The sequence below is a fragment of the Grammomys surdaster genome, unplaced genomic scaffold, assembly GCF_004785775.1.
Source record: "Grammomys surdaster isolate TR1022 unplaced genomic scaffold, NIH_TR_1.0 146, whole genome shotgun sequence".
NCBI classification, from domain to species: domain Eukaryota; kingdom Metazoa; phylum Chordata; class Mammalia; order Rodentia; family Muridae; genus Grammomys; species Grammomys surdaster.
Genome location: NW_021604604.1, coordinates 888,994 through 909,802, shown reverse-complemented (window position 1 = coordinate 909,802; position 20,809 = coordinate 888,994). Strand labels below are relative to the sequence as shown.

The window sequence follows — 20,809 nt, the reverse complement described above, 5'->3', positions numbered from 1 at the left end:
TGCATGGACATATGTGTATGTGTCTGTGTGTCTGTGTGTCTGTGTGTACCAACACTACTAAGTTCCAATATTGGAGTCCTAATTCCCAGCTCTTTAGAATGTGAGGGTATCTGCTGATTAAGTCAAAGTGAGATCACGTTTGTATTCCTTAGTCTAACATACTACTGTGTTCATTAGAAGAGGCAAAGTCACAGACACAGAAAGGGAAGACTTTGTGGAGACACAAAGAGAAACCAGACATCCTCTCACTGAAGAGAGGAGCCTTGGAAGAAGCAGACTTTCCTTGATCTTGAATCTTTAGACTCTAGAACTGTAAGAAAATACATTTCTATTGTTCAAAGGGCCTAGTTCTGCAATGCTCTGTTATATCTGTCCAAGACATCTGTTGTAAAGTCTGTAGATTTTTTCTGATGTCCTTTAAATGTCCTGAGCATGTCTGATAAGGTGAGCTAGGGGCATTCCTAGGAGGGATTCAGAATATTTCTAGCTCATAGATTTTTCAGCCCCTGACCTGGTTTCTTCCTAGACCATCTTTGTTTTCATTTCTGTATTTCTGCTCAGTGTGAATACCTTGAATTGATGGTTTGCCTTAGTGTTTCCTCCAGCCTCATCCTTTCTCTCCCATGAACACCTCCTTTTGTTTTTATGCTGCTCTGGGGTTGATTCTTTATGTTGTACCCTGAAACCCAAGACCCAGAAAGCTATACTGGCTAGATTGTCATTAATCTAGGCTTTCTTGAAACAGAAAATGGTCTGGTTATAACAAGAGACACTCATGGTTAGTAACTGAGTACTAATCAATTCACTTTAGTTCTATGGCAGGCATTGTTTCATATCGGTAATCACTTGGGAAGATGAGGCAGGAGAATCACATTTTATATCAGCCTGGGCTATAAAAAAATCTATCAAAATATAAAGTAAAAATAATTTTTTTCTGGTTCCCATTTAGAAATTTAGAAGGTATATCTTATTGAGCAATCCAATGATTCTAGATGTAAGCCTTTGACTATACCGTGTCAAACTACTTAACTAAGAAAAATAAAAATTTTAACTTATTTAAAATTTTAAATTAAAATCATACACAAGCATATTTTTTCTAGGAAAGAATGTTTATTTGATTCTTTAGATCACATTTTTCCAGTCATATTGTTTCTGAGGCTTTTGAATTCCTCATGTCACCATTATGTCTCCCATCTCATTCCTGGACCACCACAGATGCTCAGGTACCTTTGAGACATTAGGACTCTGTTTTAGCCTACACTACAGGCAGGATATTCTTTTTGTGAAAGCTATTAAAGAGCATCAGATCTGAGCTCGCCCACTAGAAGACACTGGTGTGACAGCTATTTGGTTTCATCCCTTTCAGCCTTCTCAGATGCCCTTGGATGTAGTCAAGGTTCCAGGACTTGAGTGACAAGTTCTGCTCTGTACTCTGATGACTAAGGCATTGTTTCTGGGTCAAGCTTATCACGAGTCTTTTTTTCCCTTGGGGAAGTGTTCTCTTAGAACAGTCCTCAGCATGGCATGGAAAGGCTTAGGGAAGGCATTTTGAAGTTCTCCAAATGTGCCTCAGAGAGCTGAACTGCAGTCTCAGGAAAAGCAAGAGCTTCCTGCCTCAGCAGCTCCCTATACATTCCTGGGGAGCATGCTATAGGAAGAATGTCAGGAAGATATGATTGCTCCTAAGAGAAATGCTGACAGTGCTGGCTTGATCCTTCTCTGGATGTGCTATGCTCTGTTATTTTTGTCATGTCTGATTTAGGACACCCCATTTCTGCATGTGATTATCACAGATGAGACTTTTGTGTGATTTTACCAGAGTGTAACCATGGAAGATCCCTGTTATGTCTCCTAAATGCCCCCCAGTATCTAGATTCCTGTCAATAGAAATTACTTTGGGATATCTGCATGGCCCTGTTTCTACATGCTTTAGAATTCACTCAGTGAACCATGATATTAGGAGGACTCTGAGGGCTTTTGTGCTAAGAATACCATTTTCCTGGTTAGATATCTCATTAGTTCAAAATCTCACATCTGGTTTAATGTGGAATTTAATTAAATAAAAATACATACAGAGGTTAGAGCTAAGGTAGTATGGATTTCCTTTTCCTTTAAATTTTCATAACAGACTCTCTTGTCTAGCCCAGGTTGGTACTAACTATGTTTGTTTGAAACATGCAAATAACCTTGAGAATTAAGCTTTACTTATGATCAAAGTTACACATGAGAACTGAGGTAGTACTGGAAGACAAAGCAATGCCAAGCTGACAAAGGATGGGAAAAGAAGTTCCTTCCCTGTTGCAGAACACCCCCTATACCCAAGAAATGTTATGGATAGGTTTTATGTGCTCAAATAAACTGAAAGCTAAAAACAATGATGAACAAGAAAAGAATCCCAACTTGTTTGACTGAATTACCTACATTCCAACTCTGAAATGACTCCTCTAACCTCAGTTTTCTTGTCCTTACTTCTCTTTTAATATGTGTACATCTTATTGCTTGGCCATTGTGAGATAAAATCACCAAGTAGACATAATTTACACAGTTACCTGATAAGATAAAGGTGGTAAGTATATTGGATTTTCAGCAGCCCATGTCAACTATTGATTCATTTTGATCAAATATGTCCTAACTGACGTAAATTCCATTTCTGGAGGTTATAGATACAAACATAGATAGATGAAAACATAGACACATGAGGAAAAGTGAATATCACTCTATAGTCTTTCCACCACAGGTTTCTGGGTCGTAGTGGCTGCTACACTTCCAGAGGTCTGTGTCATAATGTTTTCCTGATATTTCTTCCAGCAGAAGAGCTGCCACACGTGACTTACTTCTAGTTCTTGTTTCCAGTAAGGTTGCACAGCCAGACTCTGAGCTAGCTGGCTACCTCAACATGAGCTAGATCTTCTGGCTATCAGCTAGAAGTCAAATATCAAGATGATCTCTTGACAGGCAATGAGGACAGGTAGAGACACTGGAAATGGAAATCCCCTTGGCTTCCAGGGAACTGAAGTCCTGTTGTGTGGTACAGCTTCCAAGAATGCTAAACAATGACAGAAAACTCAAAGTTATGGTAAAGTGGAAAAATAAATTTAAACATCTGAGGCCAGAGGATATGTATGGATAAATGGTCTATTGTCCCTGACATAGAGAGATGGGTTTGGCACAGTAGTTAACAAGTTGCCATTCAGTTTCAATCCAGGCTCTACTGTTGCAAACTGCAAAATTTGTCTAAGGTTTAAATATTTCCTCAAAATGTAGAATGCCTGGGAAGCACTTGGTGATCCCAGAAAGTCACAGTCAAGAGTAATGTAACTTGTTAGGCCATGTTTAATTGATATTCCCAGGAGGCCTGTTCCTTTTTGAAGGGAAAAAGAGAAGTAGATCTAGGGGAGAGGGGAGGTGGAGGAAGGGGTCTAGGAGGAGTGGAGAAAAAAGAGTAATGGAAACCAGGATGTAATGTATGAAAGAAAAACACACAAACAAAGAGTAACTGGACAAAAATTATGGCAAATGATAAACACATAAGCAAACAAAATATCGACTCCCAAGTAAAGCTCTAATTCGGATTTTTCTCTTGAAATATTAAGGAAAAAACCCTCGTTTTATAATCAGATTAGAGTATAATGGCTAACAAATCTCTGATCAGATTCTCTTTGTAAGTAGCCCAGACCTATGGACTAGAAGCAGCAGAAGTAGGCATTTCCAACTTCAGCTCAGGGCCACATGTGCCTCAAGATCATTAAGAATCTAGCTCAACATAGATTTAATCTTACAGGGTTTTTAAGATCTCTCTCTCTCTCTCTCTCTCTCTCTCTCTCTCTCTCTCTCTTTCATTATTCGTAACTCCATCTGCTAGGTCCCTTGCTGATATTCAGGTACTGAGGTGGGGCACAGATAGGTGGACTAGAGGCTGATGACCTCTGGCCATTAACTCTCTCTTACTATTGTAGAACCAAAGCTGATGGCTTCTGGTAATTAACTCCTGCTGATAGCAGCAAGGGAATTAGAAAAGAAACTTAGTTTCTTTGAGTCTTTACTTTTTGACTTGGGCCTCTCCTTAGCCAGGAGAGAGGCTTTAGGCACACAAAAAGACACATATATATTGGATAAGGTAGAAAGGAGCTACCCAGCCACTTCATTGTGGTTCTTAGTTTTTATACCATCTCAGGATAATTGATCACATGGCTTTCTAAGCACTTTTACATTTTGTAAGTTTATAGCAAGTTTAAGGCAATAGTTCATGTCATAGGTTGATTGGCTTAAGGAGTTACAGCAGAATTGTTTACATGTCTTTTCCTGAAGATTAGTACCTGACTAAACATCCATTATATATTTTATGCATTCACAAGTTCATTATAAGTTTAAAGCAATAATTTTTATGTCATAAGTTAGACTGGTTTTATCAAGAGACAATCATTTGCCTTGTGTCTTATTATTTTGAAGTCTTGCATAGATAAATTAGTAAATATTTTATTTTCTACCCTTGAACCTACAATAAATTATTCATTCCCATTTTATGACCTTTAGTTACTAGATAGTGGCCTCATTCCTAACATAAAAGGTCCAAGCCTGTTTTGTTGTTGTTGTTGTTCTTGTTGTTGTTGTTGTTGTTCTTGTTGTTGTAGTTTTCTTAGTGCAATTATCCTGTGATACATGAAGTTTACAGAGTTCTACTTGCAGTTTTTATTCTATAAGGGGCTTGAGATTAGGTGTACCATTTTAGAAATTTTATAAAATCATTATCAGGAATTATGAAATCATTAATTCTTCTACACAGCATTACTACATGAAAGTACATCTTCATATTGATTCTTCAGGAGATCTGCCCAATAGAGTGGGCTGATGACCAGAAATCATTAGGCTGTGTAATAGTGGAAGGAAAGGCATTTCCTCAGCAAGAAGTAATCCTGGGATGAAGTCTCTGACAACCCTGAATCTCATAGTTCACCCATGGCAGCCATGCAAATGGTGGGCCATCTCTAGAAATCTCACTTGCTTGCCATATCTCAGATGGCTTCAGATAACTATTACATGGTTCTTAGACACAAATTTAGATGACAGTGTCATTTATTAGTTCCAAAGTTAGGACCTCTATACAAGGCAAACCCACCTAGGACAAGGGCATAGACTCTTACTTTTCTCCTTTGTATTCCTCCAATCAGCAAGAGTGACAAGCAGATCAGGGTGTGAACACCCCCCACCTCATTTGATATCTACCATACATTATACAATAGCCATTTGGGGGAGAAATGTTCAGTAGTTTCAAGAACCATCCTCAAATGCTTTCTCCCTTACCCTCCTTACTAGTATAGCTAATCTACCCCAAAGTCATCCTCAGATTTTTCCCTTAAAATGGAACTCAACAGACAACATACAGCTCTGCTCCCCATAACTTACTTCTGTATTTCATGGGTTTTCTAATCTTAATCTAATTAGCAATAAGGAGCAGCCCTATTTTCAGAGCAGCTAAGCTACAGTTTATGTATCTGAGCCTTAGTTCATCTCCCACTTCATCTGGTCAAGCTCCACTTTCCTTAAAGATTTTGAACTTCTGCTGTGAACCAAGATGGCATTGACCATTGTACTGTGTAGCAGGAAATTTTCCCTGCAAGTTGGGAGGAGCTAAGGTGGGAGGAGAAAGGAGAGGAAGAGTAAGGAGAGGAAGAGGAAAAAAGGAAGAAGGGAAAGGGAGAGATGGGGGGGGAACATAGAAGCGGATGTGCACATGTCTCTACAGTCAAAGGTAGTTGGAATATCTAAGTTGAGTATTGGGTTACACCTTTGATTGTGTGGGCATCTTGTTATTGAGCATTACCAAACATATAAAGCCTTTGGATAATCTAAGCATTAGAGTCTCATTTGTACCGAGCCCTCATGGATGGCAGGATGGTATGGGCTAAGCCCAGCTTTGTGGAGACAGCATGGAAGATTAGCAGAGCCATCTCCCACGCTGGCATCTCGTGGGTGGCAGGGCCAGTGTCTCTGACTGCCTGACCAGACGGCCTGAGCCGAGTATCAGTGGTATGCCACCTCTGCTCCTGTCCAGAGGCCTAGGCTAGTCAGGAACATGGCAGCTGATTAAGAAAAGCCAGATTGAATGCAGCCATTTTTAAATATCTCCCACAACAGTACCGGACCAAAGATAAAGCCTAAAATCACAGCCTGCTCCTATTTGTTTTCCTTCTTTTGCATTCTGACTTTGGTGAGTCTGTATTAGATGGTGGAAACATGTGAAACATGGAGAAGTTCTCTAAATTCTGGAGAAAGACTTGGAAAGAAGGACTCTAAGAACCATTATACCTTACACAGAAAGTCTTCCAGGGTATTTCTTTCCCTTTTAAAGCATCCTCCACTCCCCACATCCCCTCCACCTCACTTTCAGCAGACCTGGTTGGGGAACAACTTGGAACACTAGTAACTCCAATTTGTTAAAAACCCAGAGAGAAGCCAGAAGGATAGCACCTGCCTGAAAACTAATATTTGTGTGGATGAAAGAGTGGAGGGTAAGTTGGGATCTAGTCTGGGCTACATAGCCAGACCATTTACAAACAGCCCAAGTAGAGAATTTAGCTCTAAAGCCAGAGGATGAATGGAAGTAGTGATTGAGAGACAGAAAGTAGGGCAACAGTATTTATTTTGCCAACTATGTACCAGGTATAGTGCCAAGAGGACTATATGCCAAACAAGCTGAAAAAAACAGTATAGATGCTTGACAAACTTAAATTTGAAGCAGGGTTGCTGCTGGAAAAAAAAGTGGTATCAATCAACTCCAATCCTGAGCTTTATTAAATGTGTCATACATCAAGCAGACTCAAATAGCCAAAAACAAAGGCAAAATATGTACTGATGTTAATATCACCCCCAAAGAGAAGGCCAATTACTGTCAGGAGCTATCTATGGTAATGCCGACAAATATCCCACACAAATCACTATCAAGCTCAACATATTATTACCTCAGATACTCAGATTTGTTGTCTAGAATGTCTGTTGTTGCCTGGGAATTTCTTCTGATCATAATGTGAAGGGGTGGTCTAGATAGATAGGTACTTCTCAAACTTTTGAGATATATAGAAGGAGATATTTTCAGTTTTCAAGCATTAAAAATATGATATAACTAGAGATTGTTCTGGTTAGTTTTTTGTGAACTTGACATAAACTAGAGTTGTCTGGAAAAAGGAAACTTCAATTGAACAATCACCTCCATCAGACTGGCATGTGAGCATATCTACAGGGCATTTTATTGATTAATTATTAGTGTGGCGAGACCCAGACCACTCTAGTAATACCCTGGGCAGGCATCCTGGGTTAATCAAAAATAAAAACGGTTATCCATGAAACAGCTTTTCCTCTGTGCTTCCTGCTTCTGCCTCTTCTTTATTTCCTGCCCTTAGTGCTGGACAGTCACCAGGACAAGTAAGCCAAATAAATCCTTCCCTTTCAAGTTGCTTTTGGTCAATCTTTTATCACTGCAACTGAGAAGAAAACCAGAACTTACATGCTGGCACATTTTTAGGTTGACCTAGAGAATAGTTTTACATAGGCTATTAAAAGACCCTTAGAATACTAAAAGTTAGGTGTGGGTTTACAGTAAAGAACTTAGCTTTAGTATCCTTGTTTACAAAGTAGACCCTGAGTCCTGGATGTACACAAGTTTTAAAAAATAACCAATGCTGTATTAAAAGGACTAAAGGATTTACATTCCAAACAACTACATTTGAATGCTATCTCTACCAAGAACTCCTTATAGGGATCACCAGAAGGTACAATACAAGAAACTGTGTAAGAATCCACTTAGCTAACAGCAAAAAATAGCTATTAGAGTTTTATTACATGCTATCAAATTTGACAGATAACTTAAGTACTCAATGACAGACATCATTTCATCCATTTGTAATTACACATAGAATCTAACATGGTGTTTAAGACACACACACACACACACACACACACACACATATATATATATATATATATATATATATATAGTTTATTTGGAATAAGTAGGTACATGCTTAGTAGTCATGGAGAACAATGAACAATATTAATGAGATGATTAGATATTTTAAGAAAAACTATTCAATAAAAATTGAAGAAGAAATGAGAAAGCATGTGTGGAGAGAAGCCCAGGTAAATTGCTTATAGAATGTATTTTATACAATGACCAGAATTATAGAATGTATTTTATACAATGGTCATTTTATTTTTCTCAGATGCTCATTTACTGTTACTAATGGGCAAGGTAGGTTGGTATTATATGGTTGCTAACATAATTTTTTGTAGAAAGGAAAAAAATGGACTGTAAACTCCTAGATCAAAGTGTCAAGTTCCTTAAAATTATTCTCAGAAATATCTAGAATGTGCAATGTTTAAAATTCAGGGAAAGGGCTCATAATCATACACATGGAAGAAAAATATGCAATCCTAGGAAAAGCATATTCTATCATGATGTCAATATATTGTCAGATATCCTTGTTGAGTGACCCAGACCTCTAGTGCAGTGGGTGGTCAGTTCTAATTCTCTAATAGAAATAATCATGGGTTCCTCTAAGCAGTCTTATTTGAATGTTTTCTCTCTTATAGCTCGTATTTATACTTCACCCCCACAGAAATGCCAGCAGCTTCAGCTTCTTCACTACACGTGTCCAAATTCACACAAAAGACTGGATGGGGAGAGCAGGTTACATTCTGTGTATCGGCCTCCCTCTGGCTGTTCAGTCTGTTCTGCCCCTGTGTAGCCTCTGGTTTGAGTTGACAATAGCAGTTCCATGATCAAAGCTGATTCTATAGGATAAGAATTCATGTGAAAAGGAGCAGGCTAATCTTCGGACAGACTCTGGCCCCTTCTCAATGAGAGCACAACACTGAGTTTATAGCCTTGGTCTAGGGTTTTTTCTTGCATTAATGAAAGGAAAGAAACCTAGTTTAGTTTTAGTTGGTCTATCTATCTTTCCATGTCCCCACACTGGATTCTAGAACCCAGTTTCTTAAGTCGTGCACCACAAACCCATGTGGGAGTCCCATAACTGAATGTAAAATCCTCAGAAAAACAACATTAAGGTAAGACTGCTTAGAGGAACCCACTGTTTCTACTAAAAATTGGACCTGTCCATGAACTGTACTGGGGTTCCTGAAATGGGACTTGTGAAAAAAAATTATGATAGTGAAAATTTTTTGTAGAATAACCAAGTTAGAATAATAGAATGATAGAATATACATATACAAAAACATGTTTTTAAATCAATTTATGATTTATTAGGAGTGAAAATACTTGATTGGTATACCTGACTTACATACCTGAGATCCTATGAAAATGTCTTTAAAGGCAAGGCATCTCAAATGGACCAAACTTAAGCACCCTTCTCTAGGTTGGTATTAGATAAGTCACCTGTCACCAGTATATCCTTGCTTCTGCCCTTGACTGTGTGCTGTCCCTGTTGTCAATTCTCAGTCATGAGTAGTCCACTAATTAAGTCCCTCCATTTCCATTCTTGAATTGCCAAAAACTGAGGGAGAAAACATTTCTACCTATGATCAGGTCTATTTCATCCACTGCCCCACCGTTCTTCCCCATGTCACACATCTTCTTTCCGCATCTAACCCACACTGTCCTTCCGAATCTCACTTACACTATTTTTCCACTTACCTTGTTACAAACCCTTTCATTGGTCCAGAGGTGTCTTCCCTGATCCATGCATAATCTCTCCCCTGTCCCCACCTCTCTCTTCCTCCTGCCCTTCTTCCTTCCTCTCCTCTCTCCGTCCCTCCTCCCTCCACTGTGGAACAACACTTCACTGCCCGGCCCAGTTGAACTTAGTATTAATTTATCTACTAAAAATGCCCCTTTCTTCTTTTGCCCATGTCTCTGCAGACTGACCCAGTCTTAGTGTCAACTAAGAAATGCTCTGAAACGGATAGGAACTACAGAGGATATGAAGGATATCTCTTTATGTTAGATGATTCTACAATTACTTTTGTAGTTTCCTGTACATTTCTCATCATCTATACCTCTAACTCAGTCTGATTTCCAAATTCAATGTACAATTGTTCTCATCTCCCAAAACATTTAGAGAACCAAAAACTGTCCAGTGACTAGTTGATCATCTGTATTTAAAAGTTACCAATATCTCCTTCCGGTTTGGGCCCGAGCACTGAGCAGATCCTGGGCGGCAGCTCTGCACCCAATCTCACAAATCCCAGAGGAAGCAGGCCTCCCAGGAGCTCTAACCTGGGCAGTATCTTAGGTAAGGATACAGCAACACCCACCCCAAACTGGGAGTAACTGGAACCCACTGGGACCCAGGAATTCACTTCTGGCCTGGAGCACTGATTCCTTCCTGTCTGCACCTGAGCACTGAGCAGATCTTGGGCCCCAGCTCTAACCCCAGTAGTAACATCCACACCACACAATTCTGAAATAGTCAAGATAATAGGAAAGACAGGCTCCAGTCAGAGACAGGGAAGGTAACACTAAGGAGATCCAGATGGCGAAAGGCATCTACAAGAACATAAGCATCAGCAACCCAGGGTACTTGGCATCATTAGAACCTAGTTCTAGCACATTAGAAAGTCCTGAATCCCCCATGCCACCAGGAAAGCAAGATTCAGATTTAAAATCACTTTTAATGATGATGATAGAGGACTTTAAGAAGGACATAAATAACACTCTCAAAGAATTTGAGGAGAATACAGATAAACAGGTAGAAGCCCTTAAAAAGGAAACACAAAAATCCCTTAAAGAATTACAAGAGGACACAACCAAACGGGTGAAGGAATTAAACAAAACCATCCAGGAGATAAAAATGGAAGCAGAAACAATAAAGAAATCACAAAGGGAAGACTACCCTGGAGATAGAAAACCTAGGGAAAAAATCTGGAGTCATAGATGCAAGCATCACCAACAGAATACAAGAGATAGAAGAGAGAATCTCAGGTGCAGAAGATTCCATAGAAAATATTGACACAACTGTCAAAGAAAACACAAAATGCAAAAAGTTCTTAACACAAAACATCCAGGAAATCCAGGGCACAATAAGAAGACCAAACCTAAGGATAATAAGTATAGATGAGAGTGAAGATTCCCAAATTAAAGAGCCAATAAATATCTTCAACAAAATTATAGAGAAAAACTTCCCTAACCTAAAGAACGAGATGCCCATAAACATATAAGAAGCTTACAGAACAACAAATAGACTAGACCAGAAAAGAAATACCTCCCATCACATAATAATCAAAACACCAAATGCACAAAACAAAGAAAGAATATTAAATGCAGTAAGGGAAAAAGGCCAAGTAACATATAAAGGCAGACCTATCAGAATTACACCAGACTTCTCAACAGATACTATAAAAGTGAGAAGATCCTGGACAGATGTCATACAGACCCTAAGAGAACACAAATGCCAGCCCAGGCTACTATACCCAGCAAAACTCTTAATTACCATAGATGGAGAAACCAAGATATTCCATGACAAATCCAAATTTACACAATATCTTTCCACAAACCCAGCATTACAAAGGATAATAGTGGGAAAGCTCCAATACCAGGAGGGAAATTATACTGTAGAAAGTGCAAGAAAGTAATCCTTTTCCAATAAGTCCAAAAAAAGATAGCCACAAAAAGATAATTCCACCTCTAATAACAAAAAATAACAGGAAGCAACAATCACTGTTCCTTAATATCTCTTGACATCAATGGACTCAATTCCCCAGTAAGAAGACATAGGCTAACAGACTGGATACGTAAACAGGACCCAGCATTTTGCTGCATACAGGAAACCCACCTCAGTGACAAAGACAGACACTACCTTAGAGTAAAAGGCTGGAAAACAATTTTTCAACAAGTAAATGGTCCTAAGAAACAAGCTGGAGTAGCCATTCTAAAATCTCCAGCCCGAGAACACAAAGGGAGGGACTAATGGCTCCACCTGTATAGGTAGTTGAGGGTGGCCTTGTCAGGCATCATTGTTCTCAAAGATCTGCCAATCTCTGCCTCCCGTGTGCTGGGATTAAAGGTGTGTACCACCTCCACCTGGCAAAAGTTTATTCTTAAAAATAATAATATCTTCACTAATTCTATAGCTGTAATAATTTCTGAAAGAGAATTTAGTATTTTCATTTATAGATTTTCATTTTATAATATGTAGGTTCCACATAGAATGTAGAGAATGTTTGATAGTTCATTATTTTCAAAGTTAAACTAAGCAAACAGACTATAGGAAGCATTTTCTCCAGAGGAACATAGAAAATGTCACAGATACAGCATGTAGATATGTGTGCAGATAATATGCAGATATTTTTATTTCTTCTGGAACAAATAAGTGATCTCCATTTTTTAGGTATAAAATTGAGAAGGAGAGACAGACAGAGTCCTGGCCAATTGTCTGACAACTTTATGTTTACCTGAGGGAAATCAACTTTTACTGAGGAAAATTTCTTCGGTTCATGATTTTAGAGATTGCTGTCCCCGGTCAATTTGTTCCTTTGCTGATGGACCTGAGGTGATACAGAACATTTCAGGGGGTACACATAGGATTAAAGTCATTCACCCAGGGCAGTGGAAGGAGAACAAGAAAGAGGAATAAGCTCTGGTCCCACTGTTCCCATCAAAGGAACACCCATTGACCTAACTTCCTCCAAGGAGGCTATGCCTCCTAGTAACACCACAGGCTGGCAACCAGACTGTTAACATACAAGCCTCTGAAGAGAAAGCAGGTAGAGGCAAACTGTCACACCTAGGTGTGCCAGCAGATGGTTCTTAACTCACCGTCATTTTCATAAGCTCAAGGACTTGGATTCTACTTGTGTCTAATTTTTGATTCTTCAAAATTTTTGCCTTTAGGATCTTTTACTGATAGCACCAACATTTTTTAACTCCATATACTCACAAACTTGATGCTTAAACCAAGTAGTGCTACAGCCCACATTTCATCGGGGTCTGCTCTATGCACCTCAGTCCAGTAATCTACAACAAAGTCACTTCTTCCTTTGTTGTTTTTACAACTGCCTTCAGGTTTTGTGGGATAATCTAGCATGTGGTGCCGGAGGACCTGGGTTTGGATCTCCTAGCTCTGTAATAATCAAGGTGATAAAAGAGTTCTCATACAGCTGCTGGGAGATTAAATATATATGGCCAGAGCTGCTCAAGTGGTATTAATTAATAATGTTTTTTTTCTTGAGGATTTTGAACTACTCATATTATTGCAGAGAAATTCAGACATAGTAATAAGTGGAGAAGAATTCTTTGGAATACGTACCTGACTTTTCTATGTATGACTGTCCATTAAAAAACAACTGATACCCTCTTACTCAGGTCCATGAGGAGAGCTACTCTAGTGGCCAATCGTGACTGTCAACTTGATGAAATTTAAAAGTAACCCTCTGGGCATGTCCGTGAGGGATTTTCTAGTTTAGGCTAAATGAGATCGGAAGACTTGCATCAGATGTGGGCCATACCATTCCATGGCCTGAGGTGCTAAACTGTGTAAAGAAGAGGAAGTGAAGCTGGGTGCTAGCATTCACATCTCTCTGCTTCCTGTCTGTGGGTGCAATGTGAGCTGTCTTGTGCTCCTGCAGCCTTCTCTACCCTGCTGTCATGTAATATAAGCTTTAGAAGTGTAAACCAAGTAAAGCCTTCTCTTAAATTGCTTTTGCCAAGTATTTTCCCACAGCATAGAGAGAAATAATTAATATAGAAACTATAAAAATAATAATAATTACTATGGGTGAGAATGAAGGGAAACAGTAATTCTTGTGTGTTGCTATAGGCAGTGTAAGGTGGCCCCAGGAGGGCTAACTCTATGGTGATTCCTTAAGAACTTAAAGACAGAACTACAATTTGGCCTAAGAATTCTACCCCAGGCACATGCCCCACGTAGCTGAAAGCAGATTCTTGGGGAAATATTGGTACACACAGGTTCACAGCAGTATTATCTGTAACATCTAAAAGATGGGAACAACACAAATATCTCTGGATGGATAAATGTGTACACAGAATGTAGATTTTGTTTTCCACTTAAAATGCAAATATGCAGCAGAATATTATTATTCAGCCTTAAAGAAGAAAAGAATTACAAACAATGCCACGACAAGGATAGACCTTGAGGACATTATGATAAATGAATTATGGACAAAAGGATTTATGATCCCACTTGTGAGAGGTTCCTCGACTGATCAAATTCGTAGACCAGAGAGTACAGAGGTGGCAGGGAGGTGTTGACTATCAGGTTCAATAGACAAGATGAAGATTTTTGTGGATGACTGCAGTGATGGTGACAAAGAGTATACATGTCATTAGAAACACCAAGTGAAAGCTAAAACATAATTAAAACGGTAAATTTGATATTCTTCATATTTTACCACAATTTTTTATAAAGACAATTGGTCTGGCACATTAACATCTTTCATATATTACCAGTATAACTGCCTGCAAAATAAATGTTTTTTATTTGAGTGACATCATGAGGCAAGTCTTTTATGCATACTGTACTCTAGAAAGTAGACTTTGTCTCAATTACACTTGCTGCCTGGCTCCCTTTCTTAACCTTGGTTTATCAAACTCTTAGATGGGAGTTTCTCCCTAATAAGGTCCTCATGAGTATTCAATTAAATGACGCATGCTAATATACCAGGAAGCTTGTGGCACAGATCAGAGTCTAATACGCTTTGTTTCCTTTGACAGATAAACGCATCAAAATAATAATTCCACCTTCAGCACACAATCAACTAAGATCAGAGGAGAGACACCATCAGAAACTGAGAAAGGTGGCCCCTTTTCCTCGAGGATGTGGGGACATGGCAGCTCTACAGCACACATGCTCACAATCTGATATCAGGATATTTGATATTTGGCACCACAGGAAGCATTCACCTACCCACCCATCTACTCTGGACTCCACCCAAGCAACAACTGCTACAGCCCCTTCTCCATAGCGCTCACACTATCTGTTCTGATTTGCTTTGCTTGAAAGGTGTTTCTCCATAGGATTCTAAGCCCCATCCAAGCAATTCTCAAGGATGGGTAAACACTGTATTGTTCCTATGCTCACATAAAAACAAAACAAAAACAAAATGACCACGTTGGGCTCAGAAGAGATTTCATAACTTCTTTCCAAAGGTGACATTCATTCTTTGTTTGTTACATTTGCTTTGTTAGTTTTACTGCATTTCAAAGCTATCTCATACAGAATCTTCTCCTCCCCATTACACTAATTGGCAACGTAAATATTTTAACAAACTCCATGGGATTACTTTACCTAGGCTTTAGGTAAATGTGTAATTTAACACCATCAAGAGAGCGTATATGAGCCCATCATTTGATGCCACTCGGCATCCGATGAATTAATTACATGGTGCAAAAAAATTTGCAGAACTTCAGATCAGAATTGAGTTTGTTTTGTAAGTATCGAGACATGTCTTCATCTCAGTCCATGACCTCTCTAAAAGAGCATGTATTCGGAATGTTGTTGGTGTTTGCTTAAGTCAAAGAGGATAAACTTCTACAGATGAACGGGTTCTGAACTCTTGGCCTATTAATTATCTCATGTAATTAGAGGGAAGACTAATTATACTGCTAATTTGCAGATGCTCACCCTGAACAGTTTGCCCTAAAAACTCTATTTCATGTTCATTAAACTGCATTTGTACAATCTCTCTTCCCTTTTCACAGTGTTGAAGGAAGCTTGCTTTGGAAAGAGATACAGAAAAGTTGTTTTCTTGCTTATTTTTTTTCCTTCTCTTTTTCATCCTATTCTTTCTACCTTTGGAGTGTGGTATTTACAAAAATCTGTTTCAGCATCCTTGAACTAATAAATTAGGGGAAAACATGGCAAGAAATTTATTCTTAACAATGATTCTTTTCGTTTGTTCTACTATTCACCTGCAATTGACCAAATGATTAAGACAGACGGTCAGGTTTGGAACGAAAGTTTCTAAGCTGCTCTTTAGTTGTAATGAAGTCAGTCCTAGAAAATATAGTGTGGTCACTCAGCCCGAGCCCTTATTGTAGTGGTACCATGTCTTGCTCTGGTACACCTTGATTCTGAGACATACTGCAGCGACAGGACTAGCCCTGGGCAGTGTTATCATTTCAAAAGAGCCAAAACAGTTGTTTACATGTGTCCTTCATTCTGACAATTTTAGTAACCTAGTTTAGAAAGATGGAAATCATAGTTCATAACTCTCATTCAAGGAAAACCAATATTTGGTGTGTAACTTCAAATCTTTTCTTTTATTGAAATATTTTTTCCCATACAACAAATTCTGATTGTGGTTTCTCTTCCCTCCTACTCTTCCTAGTTCTTCACACCTCCTCTCACATCTGGATCTACTACTCCCTTTTTGTCTCTCTTTAGAAAACAAAGAGTCATCTAAGAAATAATGATAAAATAAAATAAGATAAATAAGAAACAAATAAGTCAGAATAGGACAAAACAATAAAACAAAGAAAAGAGACAAAGCAAAGGCAGAAGAAACACATGTAGATTCAAAAACAAACAAGTTTGCACACTCCGGAATCTCATAAAAACCCAAAATCAGGAGCCATAATATATACACAAAAGACCTGCAAGGTTCAAAAACATTTCCTAACTTAACATTATGAGACAAAGAACTTCCAAAGATACTGTCGAATTCATCTTATTACACAATCTACTGCTGGACATGGGGCTTATTCTTAAGAGTCATTTCCCCAGTGAGACTCCCTTGTAAGTGGCTATCAATTGAAGATAACTTCCAGGTTAGGGATAAGGTATATCTCCACTTCCAACCAATACCCAAAGCTGCTTGGATGGCCATGAACCTGAGAGTAGATAGGTCAGGGACTTAGGGGAAAGCAAATATCGTTGTTCTGCCAAAGGAATGTAGCAGTTCTGCTGTACTCATAGATCAGTGCCTTACTCAGCCATCATCAAAGAAGCTTCAACCTGTAGAAGATAAGAATAAATACTGAGGCCCACAGCCAGACAACATAGAGAGTAAGAGTAAAAGACCTTGGAGCAGTCAATCCTAAATCGAATGTCTCTCCTCTCAGGGATTAGGGAACACTACAGGAGAGGAGACAGAAAAAGTTTAAGAGCTAGACTAATAAATATTTCATACAGAAGAAACAAATGGAAATTCTATTCAAGTATAGTGACGAAGGGACTGTACAACTAGTAGTTCTGAAATTGCAGTTAGTAGTTCTAAAACTGCAACCTCTTCATAACTCCGGGAAAGTTCTCCCATTTACTTTGTCTGAAATAGTTACTGGTGAGGAGTTTTCACACTTTCAACACGCTGAATGTTTTTTTTCCTGATCTTGCCCACATAGTTTAGGATTAGTTAGTTATCATCTATAACACTACATTGCTAATAATACATAATACCCCAGGAACATCTTGGCCATCAAGTTTCTCATATATACATACGGCAATATGATACCACATGGATGAGAAATTGAGTTGGCTAATCTCAGTGGGAGAGCAGGCTTTGTAAGGGCGTACTCCCAGGGACATGATTATGCAGTCATCAGGGATGACAGAACATCATACATTTCCACCATTGTTAAAGATCAACACATATACACAGACTAGGAGAATGTGTTCTAGTCATTCCCAATAGTCTTTCAATCCATTGTGATGTCATACGTTACTATGTAGCCACTGGAAAACTTCTGTGTGTCATTATGAAGAACGCCAATGAAGTTTCACTATGGAAGTAAATTTGACCTGTGTCCACTCCCTAGTAACTCCCAGACCACACTATGAGAACCACTGGTCTTCTAGAGATAATTTTCAGATGAAATCTGACACATTTGACTGTTAAACAATAGTCAATCCCTGCACAGCAAGGAGTGTGCTGCTATAATCATTTACATTTTTTAGTTTTGTAGCAAGTTGATAAAAGCTCACAGAGGTACAGTGTAACCTAGAATATTGAAAAATATTTAACAGGGTGTGTCATGGATGTTGAAAATATTTGTGGACTGTGGTCTGTGTTGTCATTCACTACTGTAAAACATCTACAAATTTATTCTTAAAAGCTGAAATGTACGAGAGCCCAGGTATACAAACAGATCTTTCATGGCACCCATTGAAAGTGAGAAAATGAAAACAAAGGTAAAGATGCTACATAATGTCCAAACTGCGTAACACTGTGTTGCAGAGTGGGCTATGGTTATAATGTGTAACACTGTGTTGCAGAGTGGGCTATGGTTATCACGTCACAGCCGCCACCTGCTGCTAGTGTGAGAAGATAAGAACTGTAGACACATTATTAAAATGTGCAGTGGGCTGCATACCAATATTGCCAACAACACTAATGATTCCTTACATTGTTCAAGGATCCATTTAAATTATGTATTTAAAATCTTACCTTTTCACTTAGGAATCTTGTAACTCCCTATAAAATATTTTATAAATATTTCCCCAATAGACTCACTTTAAAAATCCCCACCCCTGCATTTTTTCTTCCTCTGTGTGTGTGTGTGTGTGTGTGTGTGTGTGTGTGTGTGTTATCAGTTGGTTATTTCCCAGTTCTGAATGAGATCAAATTTTCTATTGTATGTTAAGGTATTGTTTGTGTATAGTAAAATCACTGCTTTTAATCGAATGTGGATACTTATATATTGGTTTGTTATTTGTGGTTTTTGAATGGTTCACTGTATGACTCAGGCTGGCCTTGAACACATGATGCATGTGTGTGCTCTCATACCTGGCCTCATTAATTTTTCCGTACACCCAACAATGATTAGAGTTGTGTTAACATATATTCATTGTGATCTTTTTTTTTAACTGACATAACAAAATTTTTGAGCTGTTTATGGTAGCCTTTTGATCTGATGCTCTACAAAATAAAAATCCACAGTTTGGTTCCTATATAGAAAGCCATCATATGGGGAGAGTCTTGAATTCCTACTCAAATACTCATTTTTATCTTTATAAAGGGAGATAAGGGTTGGACGACTTTTTGGAGATCTCTTTTATATTTTTTCTTTTTGATATGAACAGTAGGCCCGTTTAGGTCAGTGACAGAATCTAAGGGCATTTTGACTTTGAAAGGGAAGAAGAGATTACCCAACATGCCAATTACGACTGTCTAGGGAACTTAGCCAGCATAGACCGACTCTGGAAGCCCAGTCTGTGAGGAGTGTGGGAATGGACTGTCCCAGGAGGCAGGTGAAGGTAGAGGTCTGGTTATGATAGGCTCTATCTGTAGTGCAGAAGTCCCAGCCCCATGCTTCCAGCCCCAACTTTCTCAAACGCCAAAGAGAAGTTGTCCAGGGCTGGGGTCTGGAACACAAGCTTGTTTTTGGTGACAGCCTGGCCCCTCCAGGGTGTTCCATCTTCAGAGCTACAGTACTTTGCCAGAGGTGTGTGTGTGTGTGTGTGTGTGTGTGTGTGTGTGTGTGTGTGTGTGTGGGGTGTTTTGGCTAGGCATGGGGCAGGGGTCGGGGTTGGGGGTCCTTTGAGGACTAGGTGAACCACAGGGGTAGAGCAGTGTTCCAAGCCCTGGTGCAGCCCTGTGGTTTGGGGTCAGGAGCCTTGGCCAGGGCTCAGGAGCTTTGGGCTGGGATGAGCGTCCAGCTAGCCACTGGACAGCAGCTCTGGCGACCTGGGTCCGCCCTGGGAGGTGCCATGGCGCCCGCCAAGCCCCGCCCTGCTGTCGGGTACGCGGCGCCAGCATTCTAGGGCGGTACAGAATCGTCAGAGCGCTGGGCTGGGGGAAGAATTGGAGTGGTCACACTGTGCGCCCACCTGGGGAAGGAGCCCGCCGACCTCAGGACGCCTGGAGCGTGTGCAGAGTGAGTGCGGGTGAACGCAGCGGAGCCAGGACTTGAGCTGAGCCGGGCGGGACTAGCGGACCTGTGGCATCCTGCTTCCAGAGGGGAGATGGTGACCCCGAGGAAAGGAGCCGCAGGGTCTGCAGACTAGAGTCTGTAGAGAAGACGAAGCAGGTGCTACAGAGCCTTTTAATTTTCATCCGCTGCCCAGATCAGGACTTGTTTTCGCACCTTGCTGAAATTTCCATTAGGGAGATAAAAGTAGTATTGAAATTGGTCCTGCGCCTTGGACTAACTAGCAATGACTCTAAAAGTACATGTGTATGTCACACAGTGTGCACACACATATCTTTTGGAAAACCCTAAGCATCTTCATGAGTTCCTTGGTGAAGTAACTCATCTTCCATTTGCTTTTAACCTCTCAAATGTTAAAATTCTCATCAACCCATTAGCTTCAGAGCTTTACACCAAGCACAAAAAAAATGCTTTTGTGTTCCCTGTTTAGCTGTGTGAAACTGCTAACTTTTTTATCTAAATCATTCTTAAGTTCAATTTCTGATGTCTTTTTCCAGATCTTGAATATTTATTCCTATAATGCTATATTATTTTTCTGTTACGTTACTGGTCCAGAACCACAGCTTCTGTCGGGACACATATGTTTTGGTATTTAAATATTATGCCTTGTTTTCTAGCTTAACTAAAGGTAGGTGGTAGAGCTGACACGTTTTCTGCATTTCACGAGGCCTAAGTGCCAAATTTTGACAGGTGAACAGAAGTGCATGCTATCTGTGCCATTTTGGTCTTTCACATTTCGGGCTTTCATTGTACTCTAAAAGATGGGAAAATGCAGGGACGTGTGCGCTTTCAAAGATAGTGTGTTCGTCGGTGTGATGTCTAGCATGGGAAAGATTACTTTCATCTGTCCTGTCCCTCTCTTATAACTACAGGGACAAAAATACAAAGAAAAAAGATTACATTTGATTTGATGGTCTTGCAGACAAGTTCTCTCTCTCTCTCTCTCTCTCTCTCTCTCTCTCTCTCTCTCTC

At 39.5% G+C, this 20,809-nt stretch overlaps 1 protein-coding gene across 1 annotated transcript in view; it reads left to right on the top strand.

Moving 5' to 3' along the window:
* The first annotated feature begins 19,642 nt into the window (after window positions 1-19,642).
* Myo3a (myosin IIIA) overlaps window positions 19,643-20,809 on the top strand; it is a 192,198-nt gene continuing 191,031 nt past the window's right edge. Inside the window, exon 1 of the mRNA XM_028764933.1 lies at window positions 19,643-19,783. Coding sequence (XP_028620766.1) covers window position 19,783 — 1 coding nt within the window. The 5' untranslated portion in view covers window positions 19,643-19,782. The remainder of the gene's footprint in view (window positions 19,784-20,809) is intronic.